Source organism: Geotrypetes seraphini, chromosome 3, assembly GCF_902459505.1.
Source record: "Geotrypetes seraphini chromosome 3, aGeoSer1.1, whole genome shotgun sequence".
Classification (NCBI taxonomy): domain Eukaryota; kingdom Metazoa; phylum Chordata; class Amphibia; order Gymnophiona; family Dermophiidae; genus Geotrypetes; species Geotrypetes seraphini.
The window spans coordinates 21,308,852-21,330,029 of NC_047086.1; the positions used below are offsets into that span (position 1 = coordinate 21,308,852).

A 21,178-nucleotide genomic window follows, 5' to 3' on the forward strand; every position below is an offset into this window, starting at 1 on the left:
GGGCGGCGGAACCCACTAGGCGGGCTTCCCTTTCTGACATGCCGCCTTTAGAGCCCATTACACCTCCACGTCACCAGGGTACTACATCGGCCCCTGATAATCGGAGTCCTGGGCATACTGCATCGCAGGAGGAGTTCTTTCGCACTCCATACCAGACTTGGGTGGCACTGCGTGAGTCGGCATCGTTGCCTCCCATGCGCTCCACTGCATCGAGTCCAATCCATTCCTTCGAGGCTTCAAGGGATCGATCGATGCATCGAAGATCACGTTCCCCATCCCGGCATCGGGAGGGGCATCGATCTCGACATTCTTCTAGACACTCCTCGCGTCATTCAGAGGTGTCTCCACAGAAGAAAATGCAGCGTATGGGATACTCATCCTCAGATTTATCCCAGCCAGAGGGACCGGAGTATGAAGAACCATCTACCTCATACTCTCCATGCCGCTCCCAGCTCTCCCTGGAACCGGAGGCTTCCACGTCTTCTAGTCCGTCTCGCCGGCCGGCCTTGGCGGACCAACTTTCCTTTTCATCCTTTCTCAGACAGATGGCGGATGACTTGGATGTGACCTTAGATACTGGGTCGAAGTACTCTAAGGAGTATCTGGACACCATGCATTTACCTCATCCTCCGGCGGAGACACTTCGGCTTCCCCTGCATAAGTTACTTGACCAGACTCTCATGCGGTGTTTGGAGACACCGTATTCCATACCTGCGGTACCTAGCAAGTTGGATGCTCGATACCGCATCGTGCACCACAAGGGGTTTGAGGGAGCTCAACTCTCTCATCAGTCCCTCCTAGTCGAGTCTTCCCTTAAACGTTCGCACCCCTCCCAAGTCTACGCTTCCGTGCCTCCTGGCAGGGAAGGGAGAACGATGGATAAGTTTGGTAGACGTATCTATCAAAATTCAATGATGGCGACTCGAGTGCTCAATTACAATTTTTTCTTCTCGTCCTATTTGGATTTTTTCTTGCCGGTACTCCGCAAGTTCACACCTTTCATCGATGCTGAGGCTCGGTTTGAGTTTGAGGAGGTGGTGGCGACCCTGTCCCAGTTGCGCCTCCAATTGATGCAATCCTCCTATGATGCTTTCGAGCTCTCGGCTCGTGCTGCGGCCTGCTCGGTCGCCATGCGTCGACTGGCTTGGCTTCGCACCATTGATATGGATCCGAATCTCCAAGACAGACTTGCAAATGTGCCTTGTGCGGGAGCGGATCTGTTCGATGAGTCTGTCGAGACTGTTACTAAAAAACTGTCAGACCACGAAAAATCTTTCCAGTCTATCATGAGGCCTAAGCCTAAACCACAACAGTCTCGTCCTTCTAGACCGCCTATAATCTACCAAAGGCGTTATCAACCGAGGCAGGCCCCTCCTGCGAGACAGCCTGCAAAGCGACAGCCGCCTCAGAAGACTCAGCAAAAGCCTCAGATGCCGGCTGCTCCCAAGGCTACTCAGCCTTTTTGACTCTCCTCCAGGGAGCATAACCGATCTCGTTCTGTCTACCCCATATTTTCCCATAGGGGGTCGCCTCCATCATTTTTGTCATCGATGGGAGGCGATCACCACGGACCTCTGGGTCCTCTCCATCGTAAGAGAGGGATACTCTCTTCATTTCCAACGGGTCCCCCCGGACCATCCTCCAAGAGAGTATCCTTCCAACTCCACACAGACCGCTCTTCTTCTCCAGGAAGCTCAGGCTTTGCTCCGGCTTCGGGCCGTCGAGCCGGTACCGGTGGATCAACAAAACCAGGGGTTTTACTCCCGGTACTTCCTGGTCCCGAAGAAGACGGGCGATCTGCGTCCCATTTTGGACCTTCGGGTCCTCAACAAGTTTTTGGTCAGGGAACGGTTCCGCATGCTGACCCTTGCCTCTCTTTATCCCCTCATCGAGCAGAACGATTGGTTATGCTCTCTGGATCTCAAGGAGGCCTACACTCACATCCCGATTCATCCGGCCTCCCGCAAGTTCCTCAGATTCCGGGTGGGACATCTGCATCTGCAGTATCGAGTGCTTCCCTTCGGCCTATCTTCGTCGCCCAGAGTCTTCACGAAGTGTCTGGTAGTGGTGGCCGCTGCACTCCGGAACATGGGTCTCCAGGTGTTCCCATACCTCGACGACTGGCTCATCAAGGCCCCGTCCGCTCCCAAGGTCATTTCGGCGACCTTGACTACCATTTGTTTTCTGCAGAGCTTGGGCTTCGAGATCAACTTTCCAAAGTCCCATCTTCAGCCCACCCAGTCTCTCCCCTTCATAGGGGCTGTCCTGGATACCATTCAACTTCGAGCATTCCTTCCTCCTCCACGCTTACATGCTCTCCTTCTACTCTGCCAGTCAGTGTCTTCTCGCCAATCCATCTCAGCGAGACACATGATGGTCCTTTTAGGCCACATGGCATCTACAGTTCATGTGACGCCTTTTGCCAGACTACATCTCAGGATCCCTCAATGGACTCTGGCATCTCAGTGGACTCAGGTGTCCGACCCATTATCTCGTCACATTGTGGTCACTCCTGCTCTACGGCAGTCTCTTCTCTGGTGGATGACCTCTTCGAATCTATCCAGAGGTTTGCTGTTTCATTCTCCTCCCCATCAGAAAGTTCTAACGACCGATTCATCGAACTATGCATGGAGGGCCCATCTGGATGGTCTTCGCACTCAGGGGTTCTGGACCAGTGCGGAACGACTCCATCAAATCAATCTTCTGGAGCTCAGGGCCATCTTCAATGCTCTCCAAGCTTTTCAACATCTGCTTCACGACATGGTGGTCCTTATTCGCACAGACAATCAGGTCGCCATGTATTATGTCAACAAACAAGGGGGCACGGGCTCGGCCCCTCTTTGTCAGGAAGCTCTTCGAGTCTGGGATTGGGCGGTTCGCCACAACACCTTCCTCAGAGCAGTCTACATTCAGGGGAAGGACAACGTCTTGGCAGACAACTTGAGTCGTCTACTTCAACCTCACGAATGGACGCTCCACTCCGACCCCCTTCATCAGATCTTTGCTCAGTGGGGGACACCTCAGATAGACCTCTTTGCAGCCCCCCACAACTTCAAGCTGCCTCAATTTTGCTCCAGGATTTACACTCCTCATCGCCTAGAGGCAGATGCTTTTCTGCTGGATTGGAGCAAACGTTTCCTATATGCGTTTCCTCCTTTTCCTCTCATTCAAAAGACTCTAGTCAAATTGAGATTAGACCATGCCACCATGATTCTGATTGCTCCTCGGTGGCCCAGACAACCTTGGTTCTCCCTTCTACTTCAACTCAGCAGCAGGGAGCCAGTACTTCTTCCAGTGTTTCCTTCACTACTCACTCAACATCAAGGTTCACTACTTCATCCCAATCTGCAGTCCCTCCACCTGACAGCTTGGTTCCTTTCAACATAACTCCTCACCAGTTCTCTCAAGCAGTGAGGGAGGTCTTAGAGGCTTCCAGGAAGCCTGCTACTCGACAATGCTATTTCCAAAAATGGACTAGATTCTCTTCCTGGTGTATTTCCAATGCCACGGAACCTCAGCGAGCTTCCCTATCTTCTGTATTGGATTATCTTCTACACCTGTCCCAGTCTGGCCTCAAGTCTACCTCTATACGAGTCCACCTGAGTGCTATTGCGGCTTTCCATCAGCCTCTACAAGGGAAACCTTTGTCTGCTCATCCTGTGGTTTCCAAATTTATGAAAGGACTTTTTCATGTCAACCCTCCTCTCAAACCTCCTCCTGTGGTTTGGGATCTCAATGTTGTCCTGTCTCATCTTATGAAGCCTCCGTTTGAACCTCTCAACACGGCTCCACTCAAGTATCTCACCTGGAAGGTGGTTTTTCTAGTGGCCCTCACGTCAGCTCGTCGGGTCAGTGAGCTTCAGGCCCTAGTGGCGGATCCACCGTTCACCGTATTCCATCATGACAAGGTGGTTCTCCGTACTCATCCAAAATTCTTACCTAAAGTGGTCTCTGAATTTCACATCAACCAATCCATCGTGCTTCCGGTGTTCTTTCCAAAGCCTCATTCTCATCCTGGGGAATCTGCTTTGCACACTCTGGACTGTAAACGTGCTCTAGCTTTCTACTTGGATCGCACAAAGCCACACAGAACTGCTCCTCAACTTTTCGTCTCCTTTGATCCAAACAAGTTGGGACGACCGGTATCGAAGCGCACCATCTCCAACTGGATGGCGGCTTGTATCTCTTCCTGCTATGCCCAGGCTGGATTATCCCTTCCCTGTAAGGTCACAGCCCATAAGGTCAGAGCAATGGCAGCCTCTGTAGCCTTCCTCAGATCGACACCGATTGAGGAGATTTGTAAGGCTGCCACTTGGTCCTCGGTTCATACATTCACCTCTCATTATTGTCTGGATACTTTCTCCAGACGGGATGGACAGTTTGGCCAAACAGTGTTACAAAATTTGTTCTCTTAAGTTGCCAACTCTCCCACCATCCCATTGGGGTTAGCTTGGAGGTCACCCACTAGTGAGAATACCTGCCTGCTTGTCCTGGGATAAAGCAATGTTACTTACCGTAACAGTTGTTATCCAGGGACAGCAGGCAGCTATTCTCACGTCCCACCCACCTCCCCTGGGTTGGCTTCTCAGGCTAGCTACCTGAACTGAGGAGACGCGCCCGGTACATCGGGCGGGAAGGCACTGGCGCATGCGCGGTGCGGGCATCTCGAAACTTCTGAGTTTCTTCAAGCAAGACATGCTTGCAAGATGTCCGTATCGGGGCTCTGTCGGATGACATCACCCACTAGTGAGAATAGCTGCCTGCTGTCCCTGGATAACAACTGTTACGGTAAGTAACATTGCTTTCTTCAGATACTCTCCCATTCTATTAAAGTCTGCATGTTTGAAATCCAAGATCTTGAGTTTTGTGTGGCCACCCTCCCTTTTAACTGTTAAATCAAACCAAACCATTTGATGATTGTTACTTCCCAAGTGGGCACCCACTCAGACATTAGAGACACTTTCCTCATTTTTGAGCACCAGATCCAGTATTGTTTATTCCCTTGTGGGTTCTGTCACCATTTGTCTGAGCATAGCCCCTTGAAAGTCATCCATGATCTCTCTACTTCTTTCTGATTCCGCAGAAGGAACTTTTCAGTCCACATCTGGTAGATTGAAATCACCCAGCAGTAGCACCTCTCCTTTCTTGCCCAACCTTTGGATATCTGCAGCCAGTTCTTTATCAATTTGCTGCGTTTGAGTCGGAAGTCTGTATACATCACTCACATAGATAGAAGTTCCTTCTTCCCTTTTCAAATCGATCTACAGTATATCACTTCTTCCTTTCCCCAGGCTCCCTGCATTTCAGTTGATTTGATATTGTTCTTCACATATAGAACTACTCCTTCGTCTTTTCGTCCATCTTTGCCCTTCCTAAAAAGATTATAGCTCGGTATTTTTGTGTCCTATCCATGGTAATCACTGAACCATGTCTTTATGATAGCAACAATATCCAAGTCTGCCTCTAACATCAGGGCTTGCAGATTCTGATTTTTGTTTCTTAGACTGTGAGCGTTTGTGGTCATTGCTTTCCACTTACCATTCCATGGTAATCTCATTTTATGTATAGTTCTTAGTTTCTTCTCATTTCAAGTTTTTTCAAGTTTTATTTAAAATTTGATGTATACGCATTGTCGTTATTTCAAAGTGTATTACAAATCTAAAAGCAGGGGAGTAATAATATACATGTACAAAATTTTGACAAACTTCTAAATGACAAACCTGATACAAAAGGAGGAAGGGAGGAACTACAAATGTTATAGTGAAGAAAGAAAAAAACAAGGGGAGCACAACAGGGCAAGTAAAAAAATAAAAAGTAATTCACAACCACTCAATTGGAGAGATATCTAAAAGTCCTCTGTGATATTTAAACACTAGTAATTTAACTTCTTTAATCACAGCTCTAAAATTTGTTAAAATATTGTAAATATATTAATTGTGAATAGCTCAGACCCTTTAACCCGTGAATTAGTGTTGACACCAAACTGAGGTTAATCAGGGGACCATCATCGTTTTCACTGTCCCCTTCACCATCCAAAAATAGTTTCAAAATCAAAAAAACTAAATGAAATAAAGAATAAAAAAATATATAACTTATCTGAACAGGATGGTTTGATAGAGGTTGAGTACAAGATACTCGGATCTGTGAAAAATCAATAATATGGCGAAACACACTTTCACAAGAAAAATGATATGGCAATGTCATATAAAGAATGTAGGCAGTGCTGCTTCAGTTCCAAGGAGAAAGTTCAGATTGAACTGGAGGAAAAGCCTCAGATAAAGGCCCTCCCACCACCACAATGGTGGATAAAGGTGGTCGGGTGGTAACCTCACTGGCAAAAACCTCCGTTATACTCCCAATATGAAAAACTGTAAGCAGGGCTGTCTATGCTTGATAAGTTATATATTTTTTTATTCTTTATTTCATTTAGTTTTTTTGATTTTGAAACTATTTTCGGATGGTAAAGGGGACAGTGAAAGCGATGATGGTCCCCTGATTAACCTCAGTTTGGTGTCAACACTAATTCACGGGTTAAAGGGTCTGAGCTATTCACAATTAATATATTTACAATATTTTAACAAATTTTAGAGCTGTGATTAAAGAAGAAAAAAAAAAGTAGAACATCTAAGGAGGAGGGGGCTTGGTGGTTGAGGCTAAAAAATAATATGAACGGAGAGGTGCTCAAATTTAACGAAATTAAGGGCTCCTTTTACAAAGCCGCGCTAGAGTCTTAAAGTGCGGAATAGCGCGCACTGAATTGCCCCACGCGCTAGCCGCTACCACCTCCTTTTGAGCAGGCGGTAGATTTTTGGTTAGCGCACGCTAATCCGGTGAGTGCGTTAAAAATGCTAGCGCACCTTTGTAAAAGGAGCCCAAAGTCTCAAAAGCATCTCTGTATAAGAAGGTCAGGAGCTTTTGAATTTATCCAATGCAATTTCGCTACGAAGGTAACCCGGCAGGGCGTACCAAAGCTGGGGACCTGTCACAGAAAAAAAATTGCAGTCCACCTTGTAACAATAATTTATAGAGAGAGTGCAGTAAGCAGATTCTGTTCCTGTTGCATTGCTATAAAGTGAGTTGACAATATTGTTGTTTTCATTGCTGTCTTCAGTACCATCATATCTCGTCTTGCTGGGGGTGGCCAACGGAAATGACCTGCATACATACGCCACCTCCATCTTCTAGTTTAAATGCCTAGAAACACGTTGCCTGAATTTTTCAAATTTTATGTGCCCATTATCTCAAAAATAGATTAAAACATTAAGGGCTCCTTTTACTAAGCTGCGATAGTGTTTTTAGCGCACGCTAAACCCGCGCTAAGCAGCTAGAACTAACGCCAGCTCAATGCTAGCGTTAAGGTCTAGCGCACGCTAAAACCGCTATTGCAGCTTAGTAAATGGACCCCTAAAAGTCTTGTATATTACACCCTGATTGGTTAAATACAGTAAATGCCTCTCTTTGTATCAGCCAAATTGCCTCTGTCCCAAACATTCAACGGCTGCCGATTGAAGCCCCTCCCTATGCAAACTTATCTCCTCCAAAGTCACTTCAGCAGTGCCACCAAATTGTCATGCATAATCCTTCTTGAATAATCCTTGATAGCAGAGACACCTGCTGATTATAAACAGAGGAGATTGCAAATTCAGGACTGGCTTCTCTACAGAGGAAAACTTCAGCTTAGAGACAGTCTCAGGTGAAATTACATGGCTGTGTCACACTGAGTCACACTCAGTCCTGGCCTCACCAGTGAGAAATATTCTGGGAGCCAGAAGGCTCTAGCAAACTTTCGGCAGCAACAGGAGAAAACACCTTTAGGCATAATAGACCCAAATACTTTATCAGTTTAGGGAACCAGTTCAGCCAAGTTCTCCACCTTGGAGACAAAGTAGAGAGGCTCCCTCTTGAGGCAAGACATTAAATACTGCTATCTCATACTTATCCATTGGCCCTTTAACACTAGAAGTGGATGCTCTCATATACTTTGATTTAATTTTCCTCTTACCCATAATTGCAACAATTCAAATGTCCAAGACATCACACCGTTCTATTAGTCTTTCTGCCTCCCTTGTGCTCCAAAGGAGGCTTTCCCCTTTTGTGCATGTCTTTTTGGGTGCACAGTTGCAACGTAACATGTATTTTATGGATTTAAGAAATGAAAACCAGCTCCAAAAAAAAAGGCAATTTTATGTTTTTTTCATTTTCTGATAAATTGCACATGCTTTCGAAAGAGTGTGCACTGTTTGCACAGAGGGCATAGTCTTTTCCTGATAGTGCACCCATTCAGATCATTTTATATGAGCGATCAATGTACATATGCAGGTATTTTCAGGAGCAGCATGCCTCCTCTATTCAAATAGTGCACAAACTTTTGAAAGAATACACACAACAACTAGTCAAACAGAATCAAATAAAATGAACTTTCCTGGAAAATACATGAAATGAAAATTTTCTGCTTACTTGTCCCTGATTAAGGGCTCCTTTTATCAAGCTGCGCTAGCGGGGTTAGTGCGTCGGACATTTCATCACGCGCTATCCCCTGCGGCAAGCCAAAAAACTAGCACCTCATTAATGGAGGCGTTAGTAACTAGCGCGGCAGGTGGTTTAATGCGCGGTATTCAACGCATTAAATCCCTACTGCGCCTTGATAAAAGGAGCCCTAAGTGCAGTTGTACAACCTAGGGCTCCTTTTACATTACATTAGGGATTTCTATTCCATTACCTTGCGGTTCAAAGTGGATTACAAGTGGTTTGTCAGGACATTAGAAGTATTTAGGGAGTAGTTTGTACATTTCTTTGAGTTGCTAAGGATTACATTTGAATTGTCATGGTATTAGAAGTACAAATGGAGTAGTTGCAAGTAATGCTTGGGACATTTCTGATCGAGTTAGTTTGATTTTATGTGTTTTTTGAATAGAAGGGTTTTTATTTCTTTTTTGAAGGTTTTGTAGTCTGGTCGAGGTCAATAGGTTGTAGAGTTGGGGGTCGAGTGTTGCAGCTCGAGGGGCTAGGAGGTTGTCGTACAGTTTTTTTCTTTTGACGTTTTTGGTTGGAGGGTGTGTGAATGGTGTGTGGGTTCTCCTATGTCTGGTTGAGGTGGATTGAACTAGTCGATTGTTCCAATAGGTTGGGCTGTCTCCGTTTATTGCTTTAAATAGTAGGCAGGAAAATTTGAAGTGTATTCTCGCTTGCATTGGGAGCCAATGTGAGTCGTAGTATGCCTCTGTGATGTGGTCGAATTTCTTCAGTGAGTAGACCAGTCTTAGGGCTGTGTTTTGTATTGTTTGTAGTTGTTTTATCATTGTTGCTGTGCAGGGGAGATATAATATGTTACTAAGCTGTGTTAGCGTTTTTAGCTAGAACTAACACCAACTCAATGCTGGCGTTAAGGTCTAGCGCGCGCAGCAATTTAGCGTGTGCTATTCCGCGCGTTAAAGCCCTAACGCGGCTTAGTAAAAGGAGCCCCTAGTCTCTTATCTTTCCATTGGGTTGATTGTGTCCTTTCTCTCACTTTTAGTCCTCTATATAGCCAAAGGCATATTTCACTTCCACCTACTTACTTTACAATACTGGACTTTGGTTCTCCTCTATTTTTATTTTCTCATCTGATCCCATACTCTCCTGTGTTCCTCTAATCAATCATTACTGACCATCCCATCAACTAGGTAGCTTTTTCTAGACATTTACAGAGATTCTAGTTTCTCTGTAATGGCCCCAAAGCTCTGGAACTCCCTTACATAAGAACATAAGCAATGCCTCCACTGGGTCAGACCCGAGGTCCATCGTGCCCAGCAGTCCGCTCACGTGGCGGCCCAACAGGTCCAGGACCTGTGCAGTAATCCTCTATCTATACCCCTCTATCCCTTTTTCCAGCAGGAAATTGTCCAATCCTTTCTTGAACTCCAGTACCGTACTCTGTCCTATTACGTCCTCTGGAAGCACAGAAAAATCTCTTAAATCATTTAATTCACATTTGAAAGCCTATTATTTCAAACTGGCGTTTGACTCTAGTTCTTAACACTTCAGTTTAGTTCTTCCTTTGCTTTCTTCTCGCATTTTTTTTTCCTATACTCCTGTTCTTACCTTATTTGTTCTTACCTCTTGATAATTGTAAACCTTTCCTGCCCTTTTTTTTTTTTTAATATTTTTTATTCTTTTTTTAAAATTCTTACATCAAGTGAAATACATGTAATACATTCAATTATGAAAAAACACTTGAAATTATTATTAAATGTTCTTACAATGTGAATTAAATAAACCCTTTATCAGAATTTTATATCATATTAATATTACAATAGTTTTCCCTCCCTACCCCTTCTATATGTTCTATACATGTGTTATTATATCTGATCAGTAGAATAATTTGTCAATGGTCCCCATATTTTATTAAATTTTTTAATATAACCTTGTTGTAATGCCAATACTTTTTCCATTTTATATATATGACAAATTGAATTCCACCAAAAAGTGTAATTCAATTTAGTGTAATCCTTCCAGTTCTGAGTAATTTTCTGTATGGCGACCCCTGTTAAAATTAATAAAAGTTTATTATTGCTAGCTGAAATCGGACTTTGTGTTCTCATTGCTGTTCCAAATAATATTGTATCATATGATAGTCCAACATGATTTTCTAATAAATTATTAATTTGGGGCCAAATTAATTTCCAAAAGGAATTAATGCAGGGACAAAAGAATAGTAAATGGTCCAATGTCCCCACTTCTATCCTACAATGCCAGCATCTATTAGATCTATTACTATCTAATTTTTGTAATCTCGTAGGGGTCCATAAAACTCTATGTAATATAAACAACCATGTTTGACTCATAGATGCTGATCTTGTAGTATGTATTCTCCAGGACCAAAATTTTTGCCATTGAGATGGAGAAATTATCTGTCCTATCTCAATACTCCAAATATCCCTAAGTCCTGATCTCTTTTTTTTGTTTAAAAATTCGTTTATATTCTTATACCATTTTGCGGCTTGGTGTCCTTGAAAATCCGCTTGAAAACAAAGGATTGGTAAACTATATTGAGTGTTTAGATTCTTCCATTCAGGGAACCCTTCCTGAATGACCTGCTTCAATTGCATCCATTTAAAATATTGTGTTTTATCTAATCCAAATTTTTGTTGCAATTGTGAAAAACTAAGCAGTGATCCATTTATTATTATATCTTTTAAAGTACGTATACCTGCTTTTATCCATTGTTTCCATACTATTTTAAATCCACCAATTTTGATCCTGGAGTTTACCCAAATAGATTGATTTAAAGATTTAGTCAATGGATCTTTTGATAAATTGCTTATAAATCTTAATGTTTTCCATGTATCTGTTAGAATTCTATGATCTTTATATCTCTTAGGTATTGTTATACTAATGAAATGTTCTGGATGTAAAGGGAACATGAGGCGCCATTCTAAATATAACCAGTCGGGTACATTTTCCATGAGATCTGGGAGGATCCAATACATTCCTTGTCTTAAAATATAGGCTTGATGGTACCTATAGAAATTTGGAAAATTTACCCCTCCTTCCTTAATTGTTTTTTGTAATGATGCTAGAGCGATTCTTGGTCTTTTCCCAAACCAAACAAATTTTGTTAGTATACTGTTTAACTTTTTATAAAATGACCCCTGAAAAAATATTGGAATCATACTCATTTGATAACAAACCACAGGTAAAATCATCATTTTAATTGTTTGGATTCTTCCCCACCAAGAAAGATGTAAAGGATTCCATTGCTCGCACATTTCTGTTATTTTCTTTAATAAAAGTTTTTCATTCTCTTTAATTGTTTCATCAATTGTATTTTTTATAAGAATACCTAAATATTTTAGTCCTTCCTCTTTCCATTTAAATGAATATGAATCAAATAATCCTTTGGTGCAATGGATATTAATTGGAAGAACTTCAGATTTTTCCCAATTGATTTTATATCCAGAAAACTTTCCAAATTTTTCTATTAAATTAAGTAGATGTGGAATGGTGTCTTCTGGTTCTCTTAAATATAATAATATATCATCTGCATATGCAGATAATTTAAATTCCCAATTAGAAAATGTGATTCCTTTTATTCCCTTAGTTTGATTTATTGCAATTAATAAGGGTTCTAGAACGATATCAAAAAGTAAGGGAGATAAAGGACAACCTTGTCTAACTCCCCTTAGCAAGTTAAATTTATCAGATAAGTTATTGTTTATATTTAATCTTGCTCCAGGGGAGCTATATAATGTTTGAATCATTTTAATAAAACCAGGTCCTATACCAAACCATTCTAGAGCTTGATACATAAACTTCCATTCTACTCTATCAAATGCTTTTTCTGCATCTAATGATATTAGAAAAGCTGGATCATTTAAATTTTTTGCAAAATTTAGAGAATGAAATGCTAATCTAGTGTTATGTGCAGAGTGTCTTTTAGCAACAAATCCTGTTTGGTGTATATCAATAATAAAAGGAAGAGCTTTTGCTAATCTTATAGCTAGCACTTTAGCAATTAATTTAGCATCTACATTCATCAAAGATATAGGCCTATAATTTGTTATCAATGTCGGATCCCTGTTTGGTTTTGGTAAGACAATTATAACAGAATCAGCCATAGTTCCTGATATATTTTCATTGTTTATTTGATATTGATATAAATTTAATAGATAAGGTAATAAAATATTTTGAAATGTTTTATAATATTCAACAGTATATCCATCTCCACCTGGAGCGGATCCAACTCTAAGAGCTTTCAATGCTGATTCTATTTCTTTTAAAGATATATGTTCTTCTAAACTTCCTTTTATATGATCCGGAATATTTGGTCCAATAAATGCCTTTAAAAATTCTATACCATCTTGTTCTTTATTTTCATAAGTATCAGAAGTATATAAATCCTTATAAAAATCAAGAAACTGTTTTATAATATCTTCATTACTAGTGTGTGTATTGCCCCGTTTATCCTTAATTGCAATAATCTTAGATTTTCTTTTTTTTGCTTTAATAAAATTTGCTAATAATCTTCCATTTTTATTTGAATTTCCATAATACTGTACCTGCCGACAGAACATATCTTTCCTTACAATTTGAGAAGAAATCTCATTATATTTAACTTTTGTTTTTAATAATTTCTGCAATGTATCATGTTCCCATTTAGTAATTAATTTTTGTTCTAATAATTTAATTTCTTGTTCCAATTGTATAAATTGTTTTTTTAAGTTGTTTTTTCATATATGCAGAATATGATATGATATTTCCTCTCATTGTTGCTTTATAAGCGTCCCATAAAATTTCAATGTTTATGCTATCCGAATTATTGAATTGAAAGAATTCATGCATTTTTTCTTTAACATCTTCTATAAATTTTATGTCTGCAAGTAAAGCATTATCAAATCTCCAAATTGGTTTAGAATAAACTGATATATCATTCTGCAGATCAATCCACACACCAGCATGATCTGATATAATAATAGGATCAATAATTGCTTTCATCACTTTTTGTGCTATGTTATTAGAAACGAATATATAATCAATTCTTGAAAAGGATTTATGGACCTGAGAACAAAAAGAATATTCTTGATCATTAAAATGAAGGATACGCCATATATCTACTAAATCACAAGTTTGTATCAAATTATCTAATCCTAATGATTTCATAATTTTACTTGGTTTTTTATCCAAAATAGGATCCATTACAGCATTGAAATCTCCAGCTACTATTAAATTATTAGCAGCCAGTGGTAGTAATATCTGCTGAATATTTTTGAAAAACTCCATTTGATTTGAATTAGGAGCATATAAATTAAATAAGTCCAGGGTTGTATTCCTCAGATCCATTTTAATATGTACCCATCTTCCTAATGGATCAAATTTTATTAACTTAAAATCTGCTATACATTTTTTATTTATGAGAATAGCTATTCCTGCTTTTTTTCCAACAGCCGGTGCAAAAAAACATTTGGACACCCAACCCTCTTTTAGTTTATTAGATTCAATACCTGACAAGTGTGTCTCTTGTATGAAATAAATATCAGCTTTTTGCTTATGAAGAAAATCTAGTATTTTCTTTCGTTTGATTAGATGGTTAAGACCATTGACATTAAGAGAATAAATTTTAAGAGCCATTTAATTTAGTAAGTAATATTTGAAGTAAAAATCTATAAATATATTTTTGATCAGATATCCACACATGTTTAATATTTATTCTTTTATTTATTATTAAACCCTTACTTTTAAGATTTTCTTTAATTAATTTCATCTCCCTTTTCCTATCCCCCTCCCTTCCCTCCCCATTTAGCAAAAATAGTGTATACTTGGCAACACGCATATCAAAATCAGCCATAACACACTCCAAGAAGACCATTTAGCTTTCCAAATACAGTTTAAGTCATTAAATATTTAAATAATATTAAAATATAAATAATTCATATATTATATATCTATGAATTCAGTCAGTTTCATATAGATTTCTTAGGATATTTTAAAATTCTATATTTAATACCATTAATTCATTAATAAATAAATAAATATAGTATTTATCTTTTATTATATCCTATAAAGCTTTTTCCTCTCATCTTATATTTTATTATAGTAATATCATTAATATGGGAACATAATGATATAGGAACAATAGTTTCACAAGTAAAGAATCTCCCCCCCCATGAGAGATCACCGCTAAAATCACACACCAGGCACATACATCGTTTCTCCACTTATCTGATTCTCTCTTTCTCTCTTCTCATTTTTATTTTCTTCTTTTCCTTGTCTTCTTTCTTCTTCTTTTCCTAAGGAGATTGTATTGAATAGTTCTTTACGATCTTCCAAAGTTCTTGTAATCCATTTTCTGATTTCTTTTTCTTCTTTTTTCTTCTTATATTTTATATTATATGTTCATGTTGTGTTTCCGGTATGAAAAAAAATCCATTTCCTGTGTTCCTCACGCATAGACCTTCGGGATTGTAAGTTTTTAAATTTTTAAGTCATTTTGAAGAGAGAAGAGGGAACACAATTCAAACAAGCATATATATGTGTCCGGTGTGCGACCCCGCAGCAGTCCCACCACAGGAAAAGAAAAACCTCACCCGAAAAACTATCCCCTTCAATTTTTTTTTTTTTAATCTCTGATATTCCCACCAATCTATTCTGTCTGTTGTCAATTTCAAAGCAGGCTTTTAGTTATATTATCTTTTCTATATTACATTCATTTAAATTTATGTTAACTTTCTTTCTTTTCATATTGTATATTATAATTATAATTATTTCCTGTTAAACTTACAAACATATAATTGCATTAAGCCTTTTAAAATTTTATTTGCATTTTAGAATGTCTGTTACATTCTAATTCTATTGTAAGAGAGACGTTGAAAAGAATATATTTGAAGCTAATTAAAAACATTCTAAATCGTTGCATTTTGAAATATAGTAAATTCTTTAAAGTTATTTTCTCTATATAATTAATATATGATGATATATATAGTATAATATTTTTCCCAACATTTCTAATTAATAAATTAAAGACATATTATTCAAAATTAGGATGACATAGGTATTTCTTGAGTTTGAATAAATTTCTCTAGTTTCTCAGCATCATCAAATGTAAAAGTTTTATTTCCGATAGTAACCTTCATGTTTGCAGGATACATTAATCCAAACTTTGCCTCAATTCCAACAACTTTTTCCTTTTTATCGCTGTGTTTTTAGCAAAATCAGGAACAAAGTGGATATAAGCATCTTGATATTTAAGACCTTTATTTTGCTTTGCTAGTTGAAGTATTTCTAAGACCTGTTGGTGGCGCAATAGTTTGAATATAAATGGTCTTGGTCCATGTTGATTTTCTCCTCTCTTCATAGGCACTCTATGTGCTCTTTCTACCTCTATGGGATATTTTGTTTTTATCGGAAGTAGTTTGGGTAACAGATTTTCAATAAAGACTACCGGATTTCCCTTTTCTGCTCCTTCTGGTAATCCAATCAAACGGACATTACTTCTTCTTTCTCGATTAGAATAATCTTCAATTTCTTTAGTAAGTATTTCTATTTTTTTTCTATCCGTTCGACTGTAACTTGCTTCTTCTTCTACAAACATCATTCTTTCTTCTAGATTATTTGACTTTAATTCCAGGAGATCCATTTTTTTGTTTAGCGTTGAAATGTCCTCTGATATATTCGTAACTTTTTTTGTTAAAACTGATAGCATTTCTTTTATTTCCTTTAGTTCTTTTATTACTTCTATATCTGTCATTTTTGTACCTGTCTCCTGTTCCGGTTTTGCTGTTTTGCTGCTACCAGCCATCGCAAAGTCATTCTTGTTTTGTTTTCCTGTTGCCATCTTTTTATCTTATCTTCTTTATTTAATCCAAGCTTTTTTTCTTATTTTTTTTAAATTCTTTTAGACTTTTTGCAGTCTTTCAAGGTCTTTTTCTTGGAGCTCACTTATTAGCCGACCTTCCTCATGCGCGTCCAAGCCACGCCCCAACCTTTCCTGCCCTTGATTGTCATTTTGTGTCTAGTATTGTTAATTGCACATTTCCCTGTTGTGTTTATTATATTGTTATTTTTTAAATTATTTCCCTTTGATGTTTATCTATTCTTAACCGCTTTGATTTGACTTTTTTTTTTTTGTTAATAACCTCTTGTCTACCTCCAGCCTTCCATCACCTTATTTCTACCTTGCATAAGCTGTCTTAAGTATGTGCAGATGAAAACCGACACAAATAGATGCAGTTGTCAGGGACATGTGGCGTTCTTACACTTATCGTCGAGAGTGCATATATGTAACAAGATTCTAACAAAATGGCAGCTAGTTAGGTCATCAACTACGCTGTCTCTCTCAGTCTACTTTTTGTTTTAATTTTTTCTTTGCCTTATTTGGTTTTATTGTTGATTTTCTATTTTGCTGGTTTTGTTTTTGGGTTTAGCTTCTCTTTCTGTGTTCTTCTCCCTTGTTTCGGAGGAGAAGGGAAGCCAATGCACGCCGTGTTAAAGTCCCGCGGCCTGAGTTCAATTCTCTCATGGGCCGTTACTGTGGAGACAACAGGACGCTTTCCCATCTCCCATCCACTACCTGCCTCAGTGCCTCTCCGTTAAAGTCACCGGGCAACGGAGATGGGCCCAGACCGGAGGAGTGCTTGTGAAGGTGGCAGTCCTGTGCCGAGTTCAAATCACTTACGGGCCCTTTACTGTGGAGACAACAAGTCGCTTTCCTATCTCCCATCTACTACCTGCCTCAGTGCCTTTCCGCTGGAGCCACCGGGCAATGGAGATGGGCCCAGACCGGAGGGAGTGCTCGTAAAGGTGGCAGACCACCCACCACACACTGAGGGTCACAGCAATTGACAGTTGCATTCAGGGCCATGAGAAACATGCTTTCCTATTACCATTAGCTTCGATTCCTTCCAGCCAGCCTTTGCCGCACAGACTATTTTCTGCTGGTGAATTTGATCCAAGCCACGTTAACATGTCCTCCTCCAACACCTCCGTGGACTCAATGTCGACTCTCCTGATTGAGGAGTACGTTACGTTCAGCTCCGACCTTCATGTAAGAGGTTAACATCCACTGAGGATTACAGTAGCAGAAAGATGTACGAGGAAGCAGCTTCTTTATTACACCAAACAAACTGGGATCTGCTACACCTTTCAAGGCATTTACACCCGGCAAGCTAATAAAGCTCAGGATTCCATATTGATAGCTGTACAGTGCATGCTATAGCCAGTGGTTCAAGCTTCTTTGCTGGCTCCCAGAGTAGAGCATGGTACTCTATATCTGGGTTCACTACAACACTGGACTCGATCAGCCAGCTTATAATTGCCTTCCAGTGATCAGAGTGGTCTTCTTCCTGTAACGGGATCATCTCATAGTATACCAGACAGTACAGACTTAATTCTATAAGGAGCCAACTAAAAGTAGACAGCATGTACATCATATATATTATATCTTTTATTTTTCTACTTGTTGTTTTATTTCCTCATTTCAAATTTCTTTAGAATTCCATTGTCTAACGGTCTTTCTATATTTTAATTTAATTTTAGTTAATCAAATGTATTGTTGGGATGTACAATTCGCTTTAAAAGTATGGCCGCAGAAAGATCAACGTATTCTTGTTAGGATGTTTCTAACCTTATTTTACCTCTATTTATTTTTACTCTCTTCTATTTACTAATAATTTTCTTCTTAGGTACTTTAGTTAGATTGTGAGCCTTCGGGACAGCAAGGGAATTTCTAAGTACCTATCTTATTTATATTATTTTTATTGTATCCTCAATGTATATTTTCTGTAAACCGCTTCGAACCTAACGGATTAGCGGTATATAAGAAATAAAATTACATTACATTAAAACATGAAATGGCTCCTATTTAAAACAGTAGCTATTCCAACGTCATGGCCCCCACAGAAATAGTGATTACAAGTAGAGAAGAATACGGGGACAAATTTGTCCCTATCCCTGCAGGAACTCAATTTCCCCGGCCCCACGAGTTTTGTTGCTGTCCCTGTCCCTGCCCCATTCCTGTAAGCTCTGCCTTAACCGCACAAGCCTCGAACACTTATGATTTTAAAGGGTGTAAGGCTTGCACAGTTGAGGACGGAGCTTAGGCATTGGTGGAATGAGGCATTATGACATCACAATCTAAGCTCTAGAATGTTGCTATTTGTGATTTTAAAGTGTTTGAGGCTTGTGCAGATGAGGACGGACCTTGCAGGAATGGGGAAGGGACAAGAAAAGAACTCGCGGGGATGGGACGGGAAAATGAGTTCCGTATCATTCTCTAATTACAAATGTCACTGAAAATACCATTAATACAATGTTTAAAGCATGGCAACTCCTTTTGAAATTTAAAAAAATTAAATTAAATTAAAAAGCTGCTTAAAAGTACGTAATATAAACACATGGAAAAGAACGGTTTTAATTGGGAGAATAGAATTTAGTAATTTCAAAGTTGTGTGTTTGCACAAAGTATTTCCCCATTTAAATTATTTGTAGTAGTACGATGCATAGAGTGCTCGCCAGTAACCTGCAAAGGTCACAGCGCACGTTATTGCCATTAATCCTGTGACAATAAGCATGGATCTTTGTTTTCCTTTAAAGAATTTGGCACAGACCCACATGTTGAGCGAGCTGATGCATGAAATGAAGGAAAAGGGGACAAAGCTAAAGATATGTCACTCTGTGGACACACAGTTGGTGAGTATGTGACATAAGGCCCAGTGCATTACACGTGTTAGAGGATTCTCATACTGGCCTGTTGAGATTTTGCATGTCTCTTGGTATGAGCATAATTTGCTTTTATGCGGGAGAGAAACTCTTCGGAAGAACCAATGTTACAGAGAAAGGGTGATGGGATTTCATATCCAGCACCCATGAGGATTGGTGGATGCCGGATAACTGTTTTTCTGGTTGATTGAGAGTGCTGTGTTAGAAACCTTGTCTAACATAGATCTCAGTTCCTCCCCCTCCCGCCCCGAAGCACCAGCATGGCAGCGTTCCTGAGCCGCAAAGCCCCCCTCCCTCCAGCTCTGAAGCAGCAGAAGCAGGCAGCAGTCCTGAGCCGTGAACCCCCTCACTCCCTTTGCAACTCAGGACCACTGCCGTGCTGGTGTTTTCGAGGCGGAATGACAGGAGGCGGGGAGGGGTCACAGCTCAGGAATGCCACCACTTCTGCTGCTTCGGGGCTTAAGGAAGGGACGAAGGATTTGCGGCTCAGTACCCCTGCCGCCCTGGTGTTTCAGGTTGGGAAGAAGGTGGGATTCGCAGCTGAGGACTGCCGCTGCTTCTGTTGCTTCGGGGCTTGAGGGGAGGGATGGGGTTCGCGGCTCAGGACAGCTACCGCTGGTGCTTTGGGGGACTTTTTTTTTTTCCTGGCAATTTTTTTTGCTTGGTGAGAGTGCTGGTTAACCGAGTACCCGGTAACTGAGATTCTACTGTACTGCCTTCCTGTGGTACAATCATAGTGAGTCACATTCATTATATGTCGTTACATTTTTTGTCCCTAGAGGACTCACAATCTTGTTTTTGTACCTGGAGGACAAAGGAGGGTTAAGTGATTACCCAGAGTCACAAGAAGATGCAGTGGGAATTGCACCCAGTTGCTCAGGTTCTCAGCCCACTGCACTAACCATTAAGGCCACACCTCCACTCCATGCAGCCTTATGTAGGAGCTAATTTTAATCAGCATGCATCTTGCTTTGAGCTTCAAAAAGTTGACTGGCCACGTTTTAGCAGTATTGTCCAGTTTGATACTTCTGTCTTCTTGAGATGGCAGTAAAATTCATGTCTTGATGTGTATTTGCTGTTTAACTGTCAAGAAATATACCTTAAGCTTTCAAATATGGTGCTCAGAATGTTTGGCTTGTTGACTGGAACTGTGTTTCATTCCTTTCTGAAGGATCCTTTGGTGGTGAACCTCTCGAGCCCAGGGCCACTGACGTCGGCCATGTTCTTGTTTCTCCACAGTATGAAAGAAACTGGGAAAGGCCCTCTGTCGCCCAAGGTGCTTTTCAGTCAGCTCTGTCAGAAGTGAGAGTCCTTTTATTAAATATGCATGATCAACTACCATGTTACAAGGCACAAATGAATAATTTTATTTTGTTGATTTTATTCAGATTTTTGTCATGTTTTTAATCGCACCCAGGGGTGGGTCACAATAAAAATAAGTAAATAGACATCAATAAACACAGTGCTTGGTAACCCAGTTCTTCACACCTAGCCAGTCAATCAGGTTTTCAGGATATCCATAATGAATATGCATGAGAGAGATTTGCATAACAAAGAAACAATGCATGCAAATCTCTCTCATGTATACTGTGACAAGAACTTGTCACCAGCCTATTAGAACTGACAAATTGAGGATTATTTCCAATAAATTAACCAGAGAAAATCCAATCCTTTTCAGCAACAGTAAGTTCATATCTTCAGGCAGTATTATACGCAAAGTGAACCGCAAAGCACATTAAAATCTCCCTTCATAAAGTTGCACATTACTTTTCCTGTGACCAACAATAATGCTCTTAGTATTTAGAACTTCCAATGACTCTTTCAGAGGAGAAACAAGCTAAAAATAAATGTTGCATTCATCAAATATGCAAATTAGATTCCTGGTCTCTCAGGTATGGAACCTGAGCTCACACTTCAGGCTTGAGCATTTAAGGCTTCAACAAGTGCATAAGGTTTTATTTCTCAATATTCTTTTAGAACAAAATCT

The 21,178-nt window shown here is 39.9% G+C and overlaps 1 protein-coding gene across 22 annotated transcripts in view; it reads left to right on the forward strand.

The window, feature by feature from the left end:
* USP45 (ubiquitin specific peptidase 45) overlaps nucleotides 1–21,178 on the forward strand; it is a 314,718-nt gene that overhangs the window by 104,225 nt on the left and 189,315 nt on the right. For 20 of the 22 annotated variants that reach the window (XR_004538802.1, XR_004538801.1, XR_004538800.1 and 17 more), the window contains 2 exons: nucleotides 19,066–19,161; nucleotides 20,363–20,493. The exons of 1 other annotated variant lie outside the window; for it this stretch is intronic. Coding sequence is in view for 12 of the 21 variants with exons in the window: in XM_033938032.1 (XP_033793923.1) it covers nucleotides 19,066–19,161; nucleotides 20,363–20,493 (227 nt within the window). In the remaining 9 variants the exon portion in view is untranslated. The remainder of the gene's footprint in view (nucleotides 1–19,065; nucleotides 19,162–20,362; nucleotides 20,494–21,178) is intronic. One more of the 22 variants, XM_033938037.1, reaches the window with a different exon arrangement.